Source organism: Macrobrachium nipponense, chromosome 22, assembly GCF_015104395.2.
Source record: "Macrobrachium nipponense isolate FS-2020 chromosome 22, ASM1510439v2, whole genome shotgun sequence".
Classification (NCBI taxonomy): domain Eukaryota; kingdom Metazoa; phylum Arthropoda; class Malacostraca; order Decapoda; family Palaemonidae; genus Macrobrachium; species Macrobrachium nipponense.
The window spans coordinates 2,095,882-2,115,933 of NC_087213.1; the positions used below are offsets into that span (position 1 = coordinate 2,095,882).

Below are 20,052 nucleotides of genomic sequence, written 5' to 3' on the forward strand. Positions count from 1 at the left end.
ATTAAATATCCATACCTATATCACGCTTAATTTGGTCCAGTGAAATATGAGGAAGTACTTCTTGCACCTGTTGAGCCATTATGTGTACTTCTGGGCTGAGTAAAGGATTACTGCTGGCTGCAGCCTCTCGTGCCAGTCTTTTCATATACTCTACCTAGAGAAGAAAAAATGGTACCACAGTCATATACAGCAGGTCCCTACTAGTTAGTCACAGGGTTTTCTGTGCAACTTATCTCCCAATATCGCAGAAAATAAACTAAGTTGCGAACTTTTTCATAGAGCAACATTCAATCATTATGGTATTTTGATTTATTTTCATGACTGAATATAATTTTTATGATAAAAAATGAATTACTGATTTTCAAATATTAATACTAATCTAAACAGCAAAACATTAATAAAATGCTAAATTAAAATCATGCAAAATCACAAAACAGCTTACCAACGTACATAAACACATTCTCTCTCTCTCTCTCTCTCTCTCTCTCTCTCTCTCTCTCTCTCTCTCTCTCTCTCTCTCTCTCTCCCTCCCCTTTAATGAAAAAACAAAACTTCAAAATATCAATTACTTCACTTTCAGACTAAACTGTACTATTATACTGAACTATTGTTATTGTGAAGACCAGTTTCTCTCTCTCTTTCTCCTCAAGAAATGTTACTGATCTTAAACTCTAATATACAAAATAAAAAATAATAATTCCATTAATAAATTCGTTTATTTTAGCTACTAAAAAATGATATTGTAATGATACAATTAAGTTTGTTCATACTTACCTGGCGATATATATATAGCTGTATTTTCCGAAGTCCGACAGAAATTAAAAAACTTACGACACACGTAGTGGGAGTCAGGTGGTTAGTACCCATTCCCGCCGCTGGGAGGCGGGTATCAGGAATCATTCCCATTTTCTACTCATAATTATTTTCCACTGTCTCCTGAGGGGAGGTGGGTGGGTACTTAATTATATATATCTGCCAGGTAAGTATGAACAAACTTAATTGTATCATTACAATATCATTTTTGTTCATGAAACTTACCTGTCAGATATATATAGCTGAATCCCACCTTTGGTGGTGGGAGTAGACAGAATAGAAGATTTTAGGAAAACATATATATGCAGATAAATGATATCTTGATTCCTTACCTGTTAGCATAGCTGACTTCGTGGTTACTGCCGCGTAAAGTCTGCTTGTGCTATTAGAGTTGCCAGCAAGGTAGACCTATATAGCTGTGCACTCAAGATGATCTGTCAACTGGGGGCGTGACCACGATGTGACTAGACCACTGACCATACAATGAGGGCAACGAAGTAAAAAACCACCTGGCCTAGTCTACCAAAGGTATACCGCACTAAACTAGACTAAAGAAGGGAGATCCGCCTCGGGCGGTCAACCCCACAACCACACACACAATTAAAAGCTCATCTAACCACTAAAGGAAAGGATGAGTGCTACCTCCTGCCCCCAAACGTGTCCGCAGCGACGTATGGTCCAAGCGACGAGCAATGTTCGTATGTCGCTTTCACCTCCCGCAGGTAGTGTGAAGCGAACACCGAGTTGCTCCGCCAATATGTGGCACTCAAAATGTCACTGAGTGCCATATTTCTGTGAAAAAGGCTATCGAGGTCGAAATAGCCCTCACCTCGTGGGCATTCACTTTCAAAAGCTTCATGTCACTATCACTACATGTGGAATGAGCTTCCTTAATGGTGTCTCTCAAGAAGAAAGAAAGCGCGTTCTTTGACATGGGAAGATCGGGCTTCTTAACCGAGCACCACAAGTTGCCCGAAGGTCCTCTACAGTCCTTCGTTCTGTCTAAATAGAATTTGCGAGCCCTGACAGGGCACAGGACTCTCTCTGGCTCATTACCCACGATCTCTGTCAAACCCTTGATTTCAAATGTCTTGGGCCAAGGGTTGGACGGGTTTTCGTTCTTTGCTAAGAACATAGGGCTTAAAGAACAAACCGCATCAGAGTTCTTAAACCCAACATGCTTGCTTATAGCCTGGATCTCACTAACTCTCTTCGCCGTCGCCAGAGCAGTTAGAAAAAGTGTCTTCCTTGTAAGGTTTCTAAGCGAAGCTAAGTTGAGAGGTTCAAAATTACTGGACATCAAAAACTTTAGAACAATGTCTAAATTCCAAGAAGGGACTCTTGGTTGAGGTACCTTCGAAGTCTCGAAAGACTTAAGAAAATCATGAAGGTCTCTGTTGTTGGCTAAGTCCAGTCCTCTATGCCTAAAGACTACAGAAAACACACTTCTGTAGCCTTTTATCGTAGGCACCGCTAAGCGAACTTCATTTCTCAAGTAGAGAAGGAAGTCTGCGATCTGGCTCACAGAGGTAGAGGTGGAGGGAAATGTCTTTCTTCCTGCACCAGCTCCGGAAAACAGCCCACTTGGATTGGTATACGGCAATAGAAGAAGGTCTTCTTGCCGTTGCGATTGCTTTCGCCACTGGTCTTGAAAAAACCCCTAGCTCTGGCCAACTTCTGGATAGTCTGAACGCAGTCAGACTCAGAGCGGGGGAAGGTTTTTGTGATACCTCTCGAAGTGGGGCTGTTTGAGTAGATCTATCCTTGGAGGCAGAGTCCTCGGAAAGTCTACAAGAAAGGACATGACCTCTGTGAACCAGTCGGTCGCTGGCCAGAAGGGGGCGATGAGAGTCATCCTCGTTCCCTCTGATGCCGCGAATTTTCTTATTACTTCCCCTAGGATCTTGAACGGGGGAAAGGCATATACGTCTAGTCCCGTCCAGTCCCAAAGAAGGGCGTCCTACTGCTACTGCTTTCCTGGGTCTAGACCTGGTGAGCAGTACAGCGGGAGTCTCGTTGTCCTGGAAGTTGCGAAGATGTCTACGAGAGGACATCCCCATAACTTCCACAACCTCTGGCATATTTCCTGATGAAGGGTCCACTCACGTCGGCAGAAGTTGACCTTGTCGACTGAGCAGATCTGCACGGACGTTTTCTTACCCCTGATATGAATCTCGTCAGTATAGAGACGTCGTGTGCCTTCGCCCATAACAGGATCTCCTTTGCAAGGAAGAACAGGGAATCGAGAGTGGGTTCCTCCCTGTTTTCTTGAGGTATGCCAGGGCTGTGGTGTTGTCCGAGTTGATCTGCACCACATTGCCGGAGACTTCGTTCTGAAATAACTGGAGCGCCAGATGAACTGCTGCCAGCTCCTTGAGGTTTATGTGCCAGGACACCTGTTCCCCTCTCCAGGTGCCTGACACTTCCTTCCCCCCCAGTGTTGCTCCCCACCCACCCCGTGGAAGACGCGTCGGAAACAACACTAGGTCGGGGTTCTGAAGCTTGAGGGAAAGACCCTCTGCGAGCTTCAAAGGTCGGTCCACCATCTTAGGTGTTCCTTTACCTCTTCTGATAACACCAGAATCGAAATCCAAAAGTTGTTTTGGTGCTTCCCAATTGTCGGCAAGGAAGAATTGAAGAGGTCTGAGGTGCAACCTCCCTAGGGAACAAACTTCTCCAGTGAGGAAATGGTCCCCAGCAGACTCATCCATTCCCTCACCGAGCATGATTCCTTCCCCAGAAAGGTTGACACTTTGCTTAGGCAATCTAGTTGTCGCCCCTGGGAGGGGACGGAAAAGCCCGAAAAGCCACTGAGTCCATCTGAATCCCCAGATAGACTAAAGACTGAGAAGGGGTCAGATGGTGACTTTTCGAGGTTCACCAGAAGCCCCAGGGACTTCGTTAACGACAAAGTCGTGTGAAGGTCCTCCAGACACCCGGTCTTTCGAGGAGGCTCGTACGAGCCAGTCGTCCAGGTAGAGAGAGATCCTGACATTGGAAAGATGAAGCCACCTCGCAATGTTCTTCATCAGTAGGGTGAATACCATAGGGGCAAGTGCGTGAGTCCAAAGCAGAGAGCCCTGAATTAGAAACCACTTTTCCTTTGTCAGGACAAACCGCAGGGTATTTCCCTGGACTGGGGGTGGATGGGGACGTGGAAATACGCGTCCTGGAGATCTAGTGAAGCCATCCAATCCCCCGGTCTCAAGGCTCCCATCACTGACTGAGGTGTCTCCCATCTTGAACCTCTGCTTGATGACAAAGAGGTTCAGGTTGCTGACATCGAGTACCGGTCGCCATTCCCCCGACTGCTTTGGCACCAGGAACAGTCTGTTGTAAAATACGGGGGAATTCAAGTCGGAGACCTGTTCTACGGCGTGTTTTCACGATCATCTGATCTAACAGATCGTAAAGCACTTGTTGCTTTTCTCCCCGATAGGAAGGAGACATGTCCTGGGTGTCGTAAAGACAGCGGGGGTGGTTTCAGGAACGGGATCCGGTAACCCTTCTTTAAGATGTCCACGGACCATTTGTCCGCACCTCTCTCTTCCCAGGCTTGCGCAAAAAGCTGAAGCCTGGCTCCAACCGGTGACTGAAGGACTTCTGCTTCACTTCTTGTTCTTGGCCAGCGCCGTGGCTCTGCCTCTGGAAGTGCCTCTTCCTCGAGGGGCTGGTCTCGAGGAAGAACTACCTCGAAAGGGCTTCGATTTCTTGAGAATCGAAACTCCCGAGGACGAAGGAAACCGCAGGTCTCCTTGAAGATTGTGCGAGGAGATCTTGCGTGGCCTTCTCCTGTAGACTGGTCGCAATGTCTTTTACCATAGCCTGGGGGAAGAGATTGATCCGAAAAAGGAGCGAAGAGCAAGTCTGCTTTCTGTGACGGAGAAAGAAACAGATTTCGCTGTAAAATTGCAAAACAGGGATCTCTTCTTCAAGAGCCCTGTGCAAAAGTGAGCTGTAAGCTCCTCCGAACCATCTCTGACGGTACGCTGGACAGCTCCCCCAGACTAATCGAGTCGGAACTCCTAGACTTGGCATCCAGAACTCCCAAACACCAATCTAGAAAGTTGAAGACCTCTAACGTCCGAAAGAGGCCTTTAAGGTGGTAGTCCATTTCCGTAGTAGACCATGAAACTTTCGAAGAGGACAGGTGAGACCTCCTCGAGGCATCCACAATGCTGGCGAAGTCTCCTTGGGCTGACGAGGGAAGTCTAATACCTACGTCTTCTCCCGTCTCATACCAAATGCCAGCCTTCCCACTAAGTCTCGAAGGTGGCAGGGCAAAAGAAGTCTTTCCCTGAGACTTCCTTTTCTCCATCCAGTCATGGACCTTACGAAGAGCCCTCTTAGTTGAAAGGGACTTCTTCATCCTGACAAATGCCGAGACCTTGTTGATCTTGGACGAAGAAAGTTGTGAGGAGGAGAGCGAGGAGCGTTCCGGGTGAAACGTCTCTCCAAACTCTGATTGAAGAAGGCGGGTCAAACCTGGTAGTCGGAAGAGACGTGCCGCCAAAGGTTTCTCATCATCCACTTCAACCGAAGCGTCACTAACCTCTGCTTCCGACACAGGTGAAGTTGGAGGCAAATAGGCTGGACCAAGACTATCTGGTCTAAGTTTCCACGAGGCGCGTTGCTGTGAAGTGGAAGGTAAAGCTGACTCATTAATAGAAACTCCGGTCGTATCTCTAAGACCCGGAGCAACTTGCAAAGTCTCATCACAAACAGGTGGGAGGCGACGAAAACTCCACATCTTCGTCCACCCGAGCGTCCGCTGGCGCACACCTGGCGTCCACTGGCGCACACCTGGCGTCCACTGGCGCATACCTGGCGTCCACTGGCGCACGCCTGGCTGCAACTAGCACGGGTTGATTGGCGTCCATTCTTGCGCGCTGCTGGCGTCCGCTGGCGCACGCTTGGCAGTCCACTGGCGTGCGAATGACATTTACTAAGGCCCGCGCTTAACATCTCGTGCGCGCTCCTGCTTCCGCTGGTGCACTCTTAGATGCCACTGGCGTTCGCTTGGCTTCCGACCGAGCGTCAGGAACGTGAACTTGCACCGAAGCGTTCACGCAAGTATCGAGCTCTCGGCACCGCAAGCTTACGAGCGGGTAATACCGCTTCATGCGACCGAGCGAGCAAAATCCTCTTCCACGTCCTCCAGAGAGCCGCTGGGGAGTCGCACGAACTCTAGCAGGCGAAGAAAGTGGAGAGATAGACGAGCGAGGAGAGGGAGAGGGAGACCTTCTAGATCTCTTCACAGGCAGACGGTCATCCTTTCTCCTGGGACGTGGTTGCGTCCCTTTCTTAGCAAGAGCATCAGCAAGCTGTTGCTGCAAAGAGCGCAGGATCTTCTCAGTAGGAGAGGATTCCTTGTCAGGTGACGGGCTGATCCTGTGAGAAGGCGAGGGGCGAGGGGACGCCTTCTTCCTTCTCCCAGAAACTGCCTTAGCACGCGCTCGAGAGCGACTGGGGCGCTCAACAAAGTCATCATCCGATGACTCCTTACGCTTCTTCTGTGGCGGGAAGGCTGCGAACACACTCTCAGGCGATGATCGCCTCTCGAGAGCCAAAACTGGACGTGAAGCGTCACGATCACCAACGCTCCTTTTCAGCGGGCGTGAAATAGAATGAGAGCTCCACCCCTTGTGCGGGGAGGAAGCCTCTGAAGAAGAGAAACACTCTTTCAGGAGGCGTGCACGTCGCACAGCTCCTTGGCAGTCTGTGTAACGTCAACAGATACTGCCGAAGGCACGTCAGATCGGTGGGCGTTCCCCCGTAACCCTCTGCGGCTTTCGACATGCCCTCTCCCTGAAAACCTGGGAGTCCGGCAGCGGTCTAGGCCTAGAGGCGAAATGGGGCCGATCTGACGCACCCTCCACAACGAAGGAGCACTGTCACTGCACTTTGCACCTTCACTTTTGCCTTCTAAGGCGAGCACTTTAGATTCTAAATTACGAATCGACTCTAAGATAAGTGTAAGGGTATTACCCTCTACAGACACTGTTTCAGGGCCCGAAAGGCAACACTACAGGGTTAGGAGTAGTGATTAAAGGAGGGTTAGTAGGAGAAACATGAACTTCCTGCCGTTTACCTGAAACGCTCCTGGAGGAAGACCTCCTTAACCTATCCCGTTCAAGCTTACGCAGATAGGACTCATACGCTCTCCATCCAGAATCAGAAAGACACTCACATTCCTTGCAGCGACTTTCATACATGCAATCATGCTCTCTGCAACTCTTACACAAAGTATGAGGGTCTACTGATGCTTTCAGTAGCCTACCTCGACAATCACTCTTGGTACAAAACCTGTGGCGCTAGCCGAACTAGAACCAGACATCTTATTTAAAGAGAAATCAAGCCAAAATCAATCAAATCCGCAATAAACGTGTGCCTAGCCACCGATCCAAAAGTCAAGATACCAAAAAATCAAAAAGGGTACTTATAGTAGCCAAGTTTCCTAAATTCAAGACGGAGGTGCTGAAAACTGTGTTTACAACACCGGCGACAGAAAAATTGTGAGTAGAAAATGGGAATGATTCCTGATACCCGCCTCCCAGCGGCGGGAATGGGTACTAACCACCTGACTCCCACTACGTGTGTCGTAAGTTTTTTAATTTCTGTCGGACTTCGGAAAATACAGCTATATATATATCTGACAGGTAAGTTTCATGAACAAAATTTATTTTCCTAGCTTTTATAGTATTAGAGCCTAAATCAACTGATTGTCAGAATGTAAACATAACAAATGTCGAGACGATCGGTTTTTGTATACACATTATGATGATATCAGACCAAAATAATAATACGTACAGTAAAGTAAATGGATTCTGTAAGTGAAAATTATATTTTTCATAATAAAATTAGTTTTCATATATACTTACCAATTATACATGAAACCTATACCAAGTACATTATATAGCTATAGTTTCAACTGACTCAGCAGCTTTAATTTTTAAAAATCGAGGTAGTGCTTCAATTGGAATACTGGAAACGACTTAGCAGATATCTTTCTGTTTTTTGTGCCCTTATATCCATCCAAGGGGAGGAAGGGGAGCTCTGAGCCTGCAATTACTTGCTAAGTATATATGAAACCTAATTTTATTATGAAAATATAATTTTCATATAAGTAACTTACCAAGTAATTACATAGCTGGATAAATGGACATATTCTACTCCAAAACACTAAAGAAACAGAAAAAGTTGCAAGCATTGAAACAATGCTTGTTGTTTCTTTATCTGGCGAGAGTTACTGCAGGTGAAAACTGCTTCTGGTTGGTGCTCATCTTAATCTGTAGTGGAGTGGCGGTTGATCCGTGGGCACCTCTACTTAAGTGGGAGCTTTGCAGTGAAGGATATGACCAATAGTTAACAAAGCACAAAGAAGTGCCTTTGGCCTGGGTGCAGTACTACTATACAAAACAACCAGAAAACACTGTCACCTACACCGAAAAAACCACAACCCATCCACTGAAACTGGTGGGTAATCTAGGTACCATCTACCCCCAGGCTCCCAAAAACTCAATACCTTAATTCATGGCAAAGAGAAGTAGGAAAAATCCCTATGCTTCCTTGCCCAATAACATGCCAGTCACTGACAATGGCCCTTAGGTACTGCAGTTACAGACACTGTTTTTCAAATAGTGAGACGCAAAGACAGGTTTGCACTTTCAGTATGTTGATTGCAGAATGTCAGTAAGAAATACGTTGCGCCTGAAAGCTAATGGGGTAGAGACTGTCCCGACATCAGGAGCTTTCTATTAAAAATAGGAAGAATGTCCACCTGACACAGAGATGAAGTCCCTCTGGAATAAGGACAGTTCTTAACAGAACACCAGAGGTTAATGAGAGGCCGTCTCATCTTCTTGGTTCTGTTCAGGTGATTACCTGAAAGCTCTAACACGACAAAGAACCCTCTTCTTCCTCACAACCTAGGAAGTTCGTTAAGCTCTTCATGGAGCAAGAATGTGTCCAGTGCCTGAATGGATAATCGTTCTTGGCTAAAAATCCCAGGGAAAGGAGTAAACCTTGTCTCTTGGTGAAAATCCTTTATCGATGGCTTGGATCTCGCTAATACATTAAGCAGTAGTCAAGGCCACATGGAATAGAGTCTTCCAAAGAAGGTTTCTCAGAGAACAACAACATAAAGGTTGAAAAGAGGGACTTGTCACCCACTCCAGCATTACATACTGGTAGAGACCTGACCTTCCTTCCTTTGCTTGGATGTATCCAAGGACTTCATGAGGTTAAGATTTGGGTTGATGAAAGATCTAGGTCCCTGAGCTTAAACACTGAGTTAAGTGTAGCTCGTTATCCCTTAATGGAGGAAGACAAAAGTTCTAGATTTCCTCTGATAAAGGAGGAAATCCGCAATTAGGCCACAGATGTCTCACAAGAATAGACGTGTATATCTGAGACACCAGTTCAGAAAAGCGCCCACTTGCCTGGTAAACGTTGATAGAATATTGACGCCTGCATATTGTAACATCCTGAACAAATTGAATGACTAGAATCACTCGATTTTGATCTGTCCAAAGTAGAATGTCTCTTGCTGTTGATAGCAGAACCTGAGTGGACTCCTCTTGGAGGTTCGAAGCAATCTTCCTCATAAAACCCTGCGAGAAAAGGAGATGGGGTCCAACAGCGAAAACAGAAGGGTCGACTTCTGTGTCTGTGTAACCTTTTTAGTTGTAAAGGAGCACCATAAGTCCACCTTCTTCAATACTCCCAAAGAGAAAAGAGCTGCAAGCTTAATAGATCCATCTGATAGCCTTGTCTGTTCCAGACAGTATTTATAGCTAGTCCTAATCAATGTTGTTCTTTAACACCTAAAATTTTCATTTCCTTGGTCAGACCTTTGACTATACAGTCCAAGAGACTGAAGATCTCAAACACCTTGAAGAGTTCCTTAACAAGTTGGATCAGTATGGCCAATGGAAAAACAACCTTTACCAATGAAAACTTAAGTGTCTAGAAGCTTAGATGAGGCTGGAGGAGGAGCTTCCCCATTGATGAAGAACCGATATCTCCTATGGACCAAGCGAGGGAGAGAGGATGGTGAAAGTCTCTTGCCTTGTTTCCTCTTAGCCCAAACTCAATCATCAGCTTCCTTCTGAGCTTTCTTGGACAACAAAGAGAGCACCATCTTGAAGGAAGTTTCTTGGAAGGAGTTTCTGAGAGAAAAACTATAATTTCAGCTAACTGCTGTTTAATGGGTGCCAAGAATGGCTCATCATGGAGTACAGTAATACCTAAATCTTACACAATCTGAGTTGCACGAATTCACATTAGCATGAACTTTTCATTGGAACCTAACTAATTAGCACAAGCGAGTATTTCACAGACATGCTACCATAAACAAATTTTTGAATCCTGGGGAAACCGTGCAAAAGTGTTTGTTAAATTTTTTATGTAATTATTAAGTTTTCAAGCTTTTATGTGTAAATTAAATAACATTAAATAATAACAATAATAATTCTCTCTCTCTCTTTTACTGAGATGAGAGCATTTTCATGATACATGTAGTATGTACTATGTATTAATATGTATTAATACATATTTTTCAAATAATTATAATAATAATAATAATATTAAAAAGGATGGCAAGAATGGCAGAATCAGCTGAATTTATCTTATATCTATTTTTCTGATAATTTATTTTTCATAATCCGTGAGACTGCTAAGTAACTGGCCTATATTCATCGTGTTATTCTGGTATTTTGAATGTCAAGGCCTGGTGTTATCAATACTAAAATATATGAAATATACTATATATTTTATTCAGATTGTATTTTGATAAATTGTATATGGTGATCTCTGCTACAAAATCGTTAATACAGAATTTTGTTATTGCTACTGTATTTTCAGGGTCAGTTGTTTCTTTAATGTCGACATGTTTCGGCCATCTCCCTGGTCATCATCTGGACATTGCAAGGTACGTTCTGAATGGGCATTGACGGGTCAGCTTTTATAGTAGGGTGGGCATGGTCAGATTTGGGGTATTTATGATTGGCTGCCTGGAGGAATTTCTTTTCGGGACGAAGCCCTCTAGGCTACAATGGAATTCTTGGCTAAAGGACACTTGTTTCTCAGCTCTAGAGGCTCTATCCCTCTCTAATTATCTAATTAAGATTAAGTACTTTCTACTTGTGCTAATCATTACACTTCGCACATGTTTTCTCCCTACTTCATTTCTCCCCACTACATTAACTGCAAATTGTATGAGAATCATACAAAGATTTGATCAAACTGGTTTGCAAATTTTGCTACAATAGCGAAACTAGGAGAACTTGAATCAGACATCAATAATCAAAGAACCATAAAAATGATCCTGAAAACTATTGGAGTTTGAAGGTTACTCAAATAAGCAATAATACTTCACCCAAATCCAGCCATACAACAGAAAATCTGTTAACAAAAGCTGCAGCAAACCCCAATGTTGCTCAAGAGTTAGCAGAAAACACTGAAGATATCCGCTAAGTCATTTCCAGTAATCCCGGCAGTGGTCAGGGCCTATCACCTATAATAAACAACTGAAGCACTACCGTGATTTCTTAAATTAAAGCTGCCTGGTGATTTGAAACTATAGCTATGTAACTACTTGGTAAGTTACTTATTTGACACAACATATTAATATGTTTACATTAACATTAATATTTGAAAATTAGCAAAACATTGTAACACGTTCATACACAAGAGAATAAATATTTGATCACTGTTGACTTCATTTATAATTTGGTATTTTTTTCACTGCATATTTAAATACTTAAGTACTATACTGTATTTAACTTTACTTGTGAATTCCCAATGCTTCCCCTATCTGAAAAAAGAAAATGGGACAGCATCAATACTATATGTGAGAAAATGGCTCTGATTGAATGTAAGGGGGATTTGAATTTAGTTTTCACATGTAGATGTAAGCCATATATTTTTAATGTTAATGTTATAAGTTGATTTTCAAATGATATTGATGGGTTTTAGGGTGATAATTTAAGGTATATTTGGTGTTTGAACCATTAAAATAGGCAGTTATAAGCATTTTTATTGTGGGTCTTTAGTGTTTTGAACTACAGATATTTAAATAGCCAGTTATAAGCATTTGTACAGGGGGAGATACAAATTAACATGGGTGGTTGTGGTTCCTAAACCCCCTGATTACGGAGACATACCGTAATTCATTCAAATAATTACAAACCTGAATTAAACCATGCTTTCTTATTTGCAATGTGGAAAAGAGATAATCGTAAATTTAGACTTAAAAGAAAGAATGATCAATAGAAGTGCTGTACTGATGATACTTTTTGCACTTACTTTGTCAGCTACAGTATGATTTGTGGCCTGAATGCCAAGGGCTTCTGCAGTAGAAGCTTGGACACGAGCACCATACTCTTCAGGAGTTTCACTTTCACCCCTCCTCATTTCTCCAATATAACTGAAACAAAAAAATTAGTGAGGATATCCTCAATCTCTACACAACTACAGCACGAATACACTTCTTCTATAAAAAAATTACCATATTTCCTAAAAAAAAAAAATATTCATATGAACCAACCCCACAGGGGCCATTGACTTGAAATTCAAGCTTCCAAAGAATATTATGGTGCTCATTAGGAAAATGTAAGAGGAGGTCAAGGGAAATTCAGACAGAAGATATCTAAAACACCAAAACATCTCATTATGAGTATCAAACTTCACCTTCATATTCTTATAACTATAGCCACTTTCAGAACTACCAAAATAAACTAATAATAATGATTTATTTCATTACTATTCAATATATATCTTTGCCTGACAGCAAAAACTGTGACAGTAGAAAAAAATATCTGAATGTGAGTACAATATACTTGATATTTGAAATGAATAACAGGTTACTTATCACTATCCAATATATATCTTTACCTGACTGTGAAAACTGTGACAGGAGAAAAGAGCATGAAGCACAAATCGGCTGCCCATGATGCCCCAAGGACGGAGGGTGCTATTTGTAGGAGTGGAATTCGCCAAACACGTAATCCTGCCACTAAAACTGATCCACTCAGTTCAAACGCCCATGAACCATACCTGGAAGAAGAATTGTAATTCACATCATCTTTGTTTAATTTTATCTACAGGAGTATTTACCCTCATGAAGTCACCAATTATTATGAAAATAATGTTCTCATGATTACATTTCATATTCTTTTATCAAAATTGTTGGAGGTACATTACATCATCCTCATAATCTTGAAATTTTTACATCAAGTTTCCCATTTATAGGGTCAGTTGTGAAATAAATCATCTCCATTCTCCTGTCTAGTAATCTCCTTGCCTGAACTCTTATCAGGCCTTGTTCCATCTACTCCCTTGCCTTCTGTATCTATTATACTTTCTTACCAGCTGCTTTTGTGTACAAAGATGGCTATATACCCCCCAAACCCTGGTGCCAACAGGAAAATTGTTTTCAGAGTCTGATTCCAGTCTGACGACCGACGTAAAGGCTTAAGTGAGACTTCCAAGGAAGGACATGGGATGGATCCCAAGTCAAAGGTTTGAGCCTTTCGGTGGACAGGATTGCTCGAAACTCCTACACAACAAAGAAATATGTTATTGTCATGATACAATAAAGTTTTATGCATACTTACCTGGCAGATATATACTTAGCTATAGACTCCGTCGTCCCCGATAGAAATTCGAATTTCGCGGCACACTCTACAGGTAGGTCAGGTGATCTACCGCCCCGCCGCTGGTGGCGGGAATAGGAATCATTCCCGTTTTCTAAGACAGATTTTCTCTTCCACCTGTCTCCTGAGGGGAGGTCGGGTGGGCCATACACCGTATATATCTGCCAGGTAAGTATGCATAAAACTTTATTGTATCATGACAATAACATTTTTATGCATTCAACTTACCTGTCAGATATATACTTAGCTGATTGGCACCTTTGGCGGAGGGTAAGAGACAGCTAATCTACTGAAATAGACAGGAAACAACATATGTTGTAGGTAATAAAATTAAAAACCTTGATTCCTACCTGTGTTAGCGAAAGACTTCATGGCTACTGTCCTAGGAGCCCGTATCGCTTCAAGAGCCTCAGCGAGGTAGTGACCTCATGCTAAGAGTTCTTGATGGTCTGTTACCGGGGTCTTACCCACTTACGCTTCAGAACCTTAGGATCTTTGTCAATGGGGTCCTATCCACTTACATGACAAAACACCTTGCCTATTGGCATGATCATAGAGCACGACACTAATCCCGATCACCTGATCCTCATTGGGGTTAGTACTACGATTGAAAGGAGTCATCCCCGAACATCCTTTCAAGCAACCCACAACTCAACAACAATATTAAAACTAATTATTAAAAATATTAAAACAAATTTAAGGATCAGCGTCTGCTCCATTTCCCAGCATACAGTCATCCGCTGATACATAAGGTCCAAGAGCGAAACATTTATCGTATGTTATTCTAACATCCTTTAAATAGTGGGATGCAAATACTGAATTGCACCTCCAATAAGTTGCTGCTAAAATGTTTCTCATGGACATATTCTCGTAAAAAAAGAAAAGGGAAAGTTGCCACAGCCCGGACTTCGTGAGCTTTCACTCTCAGCAGCTTTAAAGAGTTCTCTTGGCAATTCCTATGAGCTTCGGTAATTACATTTCTGACAAAGAATGCCAGTGCGTTCTTTGACATCGGTCTCTTGGGGTTTCTTACCGAACACCAAAGACCTTGTCGACATCCCTGAAGCTGTGTCTTCTTTTCTAAATAAAATTTTAAGGTCCTGACTGGGCAAAGGGACGATCCAACTCTCTTCCTACCAGAGAAGAGAGTCCCTTGACTTCGAAACTTCTAGGCCAAGGTTTAGAAGGGTTCTCATTCTTCGCTAGGAAAAGATCCTGGAAAGAAATGACAGCCGAGTCTTTTCTAAATCCCACCCGAGAGTCCAAAGCATGCAATTCACTGATCCTCTTAGCAGTTGCTAGAGCCAACAGGAATATGCATTTGCTAGTAAGATCTCTGAATGAGATTTTATCTATAGGTTCGAACCTGTCCGACATCAAGAACTTTAGGACAACGTCCAGGTTCCAACTCGGGGGAATCGATGATCTCAATTTCTTAGTCTCGAAAGACCTGATGAGATCCATGCAAGATCCTTATTATTCTCGAGATTCAGCCCTCTGTTTCTAAAAACAGCTGAGAGCATGCTCCTATATCCCTTGATAGTTGATACGGCCAATTTGGATTCTTCTCTTAAGAAGAGGAGAAAATCCGCGATTTCGGTTACAGAGGTATTGGAAGAGGACAGCTTCTTCGACCTACACCATCTACGAAAAACTTCCCACTTCGATTGGTAGACCCGCAGGGTAGAGGCTCTGCGGGCTCTAGCAATTGAAGTTTCCACTTTCTTTGAAAAGCCTCTCGCTCTGACCAGTCTTTCGATAGTCGAAAGGCAGTCAGGGAGAGACTTTGGATGTTTTTGTGGAACCTCTCGAAGTGGGGTTGTCTGAGCAGATCTGTCCTGTCTGGTAGAGATCTGGGGAAGTCCACCGTCCATTCCAGTACCTCTGTGAACCAGATTCGGGAAGGCCAAAAGGGAGCAATTAGTCATTCTCATTCCTTCCGATGCCACAAATTTTCTTACTACTTCCCCCAGCAATTTGAATGGGGGAAAGGCGTATGCATCTATGCCTGACCAATCCATGAGGAGGCATCGATCGCTGTGGCTCTGGGATCTTCTTCTAGCGAGCAGAAGTTGTCTATTTTCCTGGAGAGGAACGTGGCAAACAGGTCGATCTGGGGTCTCCCCCAGAGTGACCATATTTGTCTGCAGACTTCTGAGTGGAGCATCCACTCTGTCGGGAGAACCTGGTTCTTTCTGCTCAACCTGTCTGCCCTTAGGTTTTTTACTCCTTGGACAAACCTTGTACGCAGAATAATGCCCCGTTCCTCTGTCCAGGTTAATAGAGCTCTCGCTATTTCGTTCAGAGAGAAAGAGTGAGTGCCCCCTTGATTCCGGATGTAAGTCAGAGCTGTGGTATTGTCGGAATTGACTTGAACTACCGCCTCTCTGACTTCCGCTTCGAAGTATTCCAGGGCTAGATGAATTGCCAGGAGTTCCTTCGCATTGATGTGCAGAGTAGTTTGTTGTCTGGTCCAAACACCTGCTACTTCCTTTGGACCCAGTGTTGCTCCCCAACCTGTTTCCGAGGCATCGGAAAACAACACTCGGTGAGGGTTCCGAATCAAGAGGGACACCCCTTCGTTCCTTGTTAATGGGGTTAACCACCACTTTAGGTCGGATTTTATCCCCTGTTGGATGGGAAAAAACGTCTGACAAGTCTCCTGTCTTTTGACTCCACATCCTCTTTAGATAAAATTGCAGAGGTCTGAGATTTAATCTTCCCAGGGAAATGAACTGCTCTAACGAGGAAAGGGTGCCCAGCAGACTGAGCCATTCCCTCGCCGAGGTCCGTTCTTTCCCTAAGAAGTTCGAGATCTTTTCTAAGCCTCGAGTAATTCTGTCTTGAGATGGAAACGCCCGAAAACCCCGAGAATCCATCTGTATCCCCAGATAGACTATGTTCTGTCTGGGGATCAATTGTGATTTCTCGAGGTTCACGAGCAGTCCCAGAGATTTTGTCAAGTTCAAAGTCTTCTCCCAAGTCCTTCAAGCACTGAATTTCCGATTTTGCTCTTATTAGCCAATCGTCCAGATAAAGGGATATATTTATCCCCTCTAGATGTAGCCATCTCGCAACGTTCATCATTAGCCTCGTGAACACTTGAGGGGCCGTTGAAAGGCCGAAGCATAGGGCTCTGAATTGGTATACTTTCCCCTGCATCATGAATCGGAGATATTTCTTCGATGATGGATGCAGGGGGACATGAAAGTATGCATCTTGTAGATCTAAGGAGACCATCCAATCTCCTGGACGAAGAGCCGCAAGAACCGATTTTGATGTTTCCATAGAGAACTTTGTGTTCTCCACAAATCGGTTCAATGCGCTCACATCCAGGACCGGTCTCCACCCTCCCGAGGATTTCGGAACCAGAAAAAGACGGTTGTAGAATCCTCGGGAATGCGGATCCCGAACCACTTCGATGGCCTCCTTTTGCAACATCTGTTCTACCAGTTGCAATAATGCTTCTTTCTTGGCAGGGTCCCTGTATTGGGCTGACAGTTCCCTCGGGTTCGTAGTCAAGGGAGGTCTGTCTCGAAAGGGGATCATATATCCCTTTGTTACCACGGAAAGGGACCAAATTTCTGCCTGTCTCCGAGCCCATTCTTCGGAAAATTTCCGAAGTCTGGCTCCTACCGGTGCTTGAAGGACTGGTGTCTCATTTAGCTCTCTTGATAGGTCTGAAGGAAGGCCTACCTCTCTTCTTGCACTCCTCTCTTCTTAAAAGAGGGTCTGGCCGAGGTACTTCCTCGAAAGGGCTGTTGAGGAGCCCGAGTCTCTCTCTTAATAGGACCCGAAGTCCTCGATTTCTTTGCAGATTGGGCCAAGAGATCTTGTGTGGCCTTTTCTGTCAAAGAATGAGAAATATCTTTTACAAGATTTGAAGGAAACAATTGGTCCGACAGAGGAGCATACAGAAGAGATGACCTCTGAGTAGGAGTAACTGCTTTCGTCAGAAAAGAGCTAAATAAGACTCTCTTCTTCAGAATACCAGTTCCAAACAGAGAGGCCACCTCTCCTGATCCATCCTGAACCGCCTTGTCCATACAGGAAACGAACACTATGAACAAGTACTTCTGGACTAAGATATTCCCCTCCCTGTTTGTCCTTTTTTGGTTTGGCCAACACCCCAAGGGACCAGTCTAAGAAGTTAACTTCTAAGACATTAAACAATCCCTTGAGGAGATGGTCCATCTCAGAAGTCCCCCATGTGATCTTTGCTGATGACAAGGCTTGTCTCCTAGACGAATCTACCAGATTCGAAAAATCTGCTTCGGCAGTGGACGGGAGAGCTAGACCCCGTGGTTTGCCCGTCTCGTACCAAATTCCCTTCTTCCCTGATAGTCTGGAAGGAGGGCAGGTAAAGACTGTCTTCCCCGCCTTCTCCTTGGATTCCAACCAATTTCCTACGAATCGGAGAGCCTTGTTCATGGAAATGGTTGGCTTCATTTTAATAAAAGATGATTGTTTCGGGACCTTCGTGCTTGTAAACAAGGACCTTGGAGAAGGAGGAGCAGTAGGGCTTAACGAGTCCCCAAACTCTTGAAGTAAGAGGGCTGCCAGCGTCTTGTAATCTGGACAAACCCGGAGCCGAGTGATCTTCAGAGTCCGAAATCTCTTCCAAATCCAATTCCGAAGAGGATTGTTTATTTCCAGTAGGAGATTGGCCTCTTGCAACATCCACCCCACTCTCGCAAGAACGACGACCGCCTGTGCGATAACTTGCGTCCCTACGAGAGATAGGTTGATCCTGCAAAACGACCTTATCCTTCTCCTGGCAAGAGCGATGGCCGCTTGTGCGACACCTTTCTCTCCTGTCAGACGAAGGATGTCCTCTCTATCACTTTCTCCGGAACCACCTATGTCCTGACAAGGAATACGGCCGCTTGTGCGACAACTAGAGTCCTTGTCAGGTAAAAGGTTTATCCTTCCGAAAGCTAAACAAAATCCTCTTGGCTTAATTGTCTTTTGGAAGAAGTCCGTCTCTTATTTGTCACTTGTGGCTCATTGCGCCGGGTTGGCGCTCGTGATTCCTTGCGCCAAGCTGGCGCTTCTGGCGCATTTCGGCAGGGTGGCGCTTCCGGCGCTTCTGGCGCTTCTCGGGCGGGTGGCGCTTCTGGCGCATCTGGCGCCTCTGGCGCTTCTGGCGCATCGGCTGGTTTCGCCAGGCTGGCTCTTCTGGCGCATATGGCGCATCTGGCGCTTCTGGCTCTTCTGACTCGTATGGAGTCTCAAACTCATCTGGCGCATCTGGCGCATTGCGCCAGGTTGGCGTTTTTGGCGCATTCTTCATACTCCTCCGAGTATAAGCCGAAACTTCCGTTTTTCCCTTCGTCTTCTTTATAGGAAGGAAAGAGTCCTTTCTCCTGGGAGTTTCCTTAGTAAAAACTCCTACTAAGGCCGAAAGTTGCTCCTGCACATTTAGGATAATTTTTGCAGCCGCACTCTCTTTTTCCTTCCCTGATTCAGGTGAGGGATGTCTAGAAGCGGAAGGAAACTCCGATTTCCGTTTAGGAACCAATCTCCTTTTCTTCTTCTCACAAGGTGATAGATCGGAGAAAAGCTCAGGGCTTGAATCCAAAGTTGGAGCCTTCCAACTTCTCTTTAAGGGGCGTGACAGTTCATCAGAACTCCATCCCCTTACATTCGGTGAAGAATCTGACGAAGAAAAACACTTCTTTAGGATGCTTTTTTGATAGCGATCCTTGGCAGTTTCGGGTCGTCACAGAATCTGCCGAGGGGACGCCTGATCGGTGGGGATTCTCCGTAACCTCCGTAAGGCTTTCGACATTCCTTCTCCTCTGGGCCTGTGAGCTTGGAAGAGGTCTAGGCCTGGGAGCGAGACAGAGCCGATCAGACGCACCCTCCACTGCACTAGGGACACTTAATTCACTATCACTGTGCTTACCTTTCAACGTCAGCATTTGACGTTCCATCCTTTGTAGCGCAGCTTTAAGATCTGCAATTTCCGTTGCCGGATTTGCAGTCTTAGTACTAGAGGAAGAAGATAGAGGTTTAGGGTTAGGTGTTAATTTAATAGGCTCGTTAGAGCGAGACCTACTTACGCTTCTGGAGGAAGCCTTCCTAGCCCTATCCATATCTAATTTCCTTAAATATGAATTTAAATTCTTCCATTCTTCCTCATTCATATTTACACATTCATCACAGGTGTTAGAAATTGAACATTCATTCCTTCTACACCCCTTACAAACTGTGTGAGGGTCTACCGAAGCTTTCGGTAGCCTCACCATGCATCCCTCATTTACACACTGTCTTCTAACCGTAAAGCTAGAATCCGACATCATGAGAAATATCCAAAACCAAGTCCAAAAAACAGTCCACGAAAGAGTATGCCAAACCAAAGATCCAATACGTCACCAAAATAACCGGCTTAGAAGATCAATAGCGATGAAAAAATACGAAAATCAAATCAGGAGTAACAACAACAATGTTGCTGTCACGGCCGATAGAGAAAATCTGTCTTAGAAAACGGGAATGATTCCTATTCCCGCCACCAGCGGCGGGGCGGTAGATCACCTGACCTACCTGTAGAGTGTGCCGCGAAATTCGAATTTCTATCGGG

The 20,052-nt window shown here is 44.4% G+C and overlaps 1 protein-coding gene across 1 annotated transcript in view; it reads right to left on the reverse strand.

The window, feature by feature from the left end:
• Window positions 1-20,052, reverse strand: part of LOC135198437 (lipid droplet-regulating VLDL assembly factor AUP1-like) — a 61,775-nt gene that overhangs the window by 15,626 nt on the left and 26,097 nt on the right. The window contains exons 5-7 of the mRNA XM_064225984.1: window positions 12,709-12,870; window positions 12,121-12,241; window positions 16-154 (exon numbers count right to left, since the gene is read on the reverse strand). Coding sequence (XP_064082054.1) covers window positions 16-154; window positions 12,121-12,241; window positions 12,709-12,870 — 422 coding nt within the window. The remainder of the gene's footprint in view (window positions 1-15; window positions 155-12,120; window positions 12,242-12,708; window positions 12,871-20,052) is intronic.